The sequence below is a fragment of the Aplysia californica genome, unplaced genomic scaffold (genome assembly GCF_000002075.1).
Source record: "Aplysia californica isolate F4 #8 unplaced genomic scaffold, AplCal3.0 scaffold01403, whole genome shotgun sequence".
Taxonomy (NCBI): Eukaryota; Metazoa; Mollusca; class Gastropoda; order Aplysiida; family Aplysiidae; genus Aplysia; species Aplysia californica.
Window position 1 is genome coordinate 7,267 of NW_004798673.1, and position 1,636 is coordinate 8,902.

Here is a 1,636-nt window from a genome sequence, read left to right on the forward strand (position 1 = left end):
CCCTCCTCCTCCGTCTCCTTCCCCTCCCCTCCCCCCATCCAGGCTCCAACCACTGGCGAGACCTGGGTCACGTGGTGTGTTCGGACAACGGCATCAACCTGCACCACTCTCAGTCGGACGACTCCTCCACCGAGGGCTCGCTCATACAGAGCGTCATGCAGGAGCAGACCATGGACAACATTCAGAACCCGGGCAATGACGTCAACGACGAGGCGGCCCTGGCCTTCCTCATGAGCCTCCTGGAGGCGGACGCCGGCCTCGGAGGTCCCGTGGACTTTAACGACCTCCCATGGCCTTTGTGATGGACGGTGTGTAGATAAATAGACTTCATCATCGTCGTCCTCTTTGTTGTTATCGTCGTCGTCGTCGTCGTCGTCGTCGTCGTCGTTTTCATTCGCTGAGGTTGGGATACCTGCCGCTGTTGTTTTCACGAAATGTTTAACCCCTTCACTGCCTGACCTGATTTGTGCTCCCTCTATAGCACTCAAAAAGGTCGTGGGCCTGGCAGTGAATGGGTTTAGGAGTTATTACTATTACAATATCATCACCGCAGATGGCTTGACTTTCACTGTGGACTTGGTTTCTCCACAGCTGGTTCGAATTTCACCGAGGACATAATTATGTCTACCTCGGGTGGCTCGGATTTCATTTCGGTCAATATTTTCATGTCGCGTGGCTTGAATTATTTCACGGCCAGATTTTCATCACAGATGGGTTCATTTACATAACGAGTGTATTTTCACCACAGATGGGTTCATTTACATAAACGAGTCTATTTTCACCACAGATGGGTTCATTTACATAAACGAGTCTATTTTCACCACTGGTGGCTTGATTGTCCTCCTTGGAGGTACAGAGATATGTCGCTGCAGACAGCTTGAGTTCCATGGTGGATACTATGATGGAGTGACGTCACATTTGCCGTGTATTCTCGTGGCCTCGGTCTCTAGGCCGTGAACGCAGAGTCACATTTCACAGCCCATGATCTGACCGACGTGCATTTCTTCACTGCCGTGATTAATGATCGCGCAGTGGGAGGAAGAAAGACTGTTGGATTTTGATCCCTCAACAGATAGAAAGTGTTGCTTAAGTTAATTTAACAGGAATCAAATACGTATGTGCCATTTTCATGAATGTGCAGTATTGGGAAAAAGTAAAAGACTCCAAGCTATGACTTTGACTTCGGTGCTGCATGCAGATTTCTGTCTTTGTCTACGAGAAGATCAACGAGTTTTTCAGAACACACACAAGGACGCGTGTTTCTGCAGGACACACTGGCTGCATGTGGTTTCGACTGTGGTCGGGTTATCTCCCTGACTGGCTGACAACTGCTGTAGCTCTACGATGTGAGAAGACGGACGAAGGTGATACCCTGGTGGGATTTGTTGTTTCTTGTTATTTTTCTCTAAGTGTGGAGATTTAGTACTACCGAGTATTGGTAGAGCATTGGGGGAGACGCCGTGTTGGCTGACAAACGCGAGGTGTTGGTGGACGTGTTTAGCCATCTCTGCAGTAGATCTACACCTGCCGTGATGTTAAGGGATTTCTGAAATGTGTTGAAGTTTTTTCGGGTGTTTTTTTTTTCCTACTGCTGGTTGTTACTTTGCTTGCTCGTGATTGGTCCGATATATATATA

At 48.3% G+C, this 1,636-nt stretch overlaps 1 protein-coding gene across 1 annotated transcript in view; it reads left to right on the forward strand.

Moving 5' to 3' along the window:
• The window catches only part of LOC101849177 (aryl hydrocarbon receptor nuclear translocator-like protein 1), a gene marked incomplete at its 5' end in the record, with an annotated part of 7,415 nt that extends 5,796 nt beyond the window's left edge, over positions 1-1,619 (forward strand). Inside the window, 1 exon segment of the mRNA XM_005112776.3 lies at positions 43-1,619. Within this exon segment, the coding sequence (XP_005112833.2) occupies positions 43-302 (260 nt within the window).
• Between the last annotated feature and the right edge of the window lie 17 nt (positions 1,620-1,636).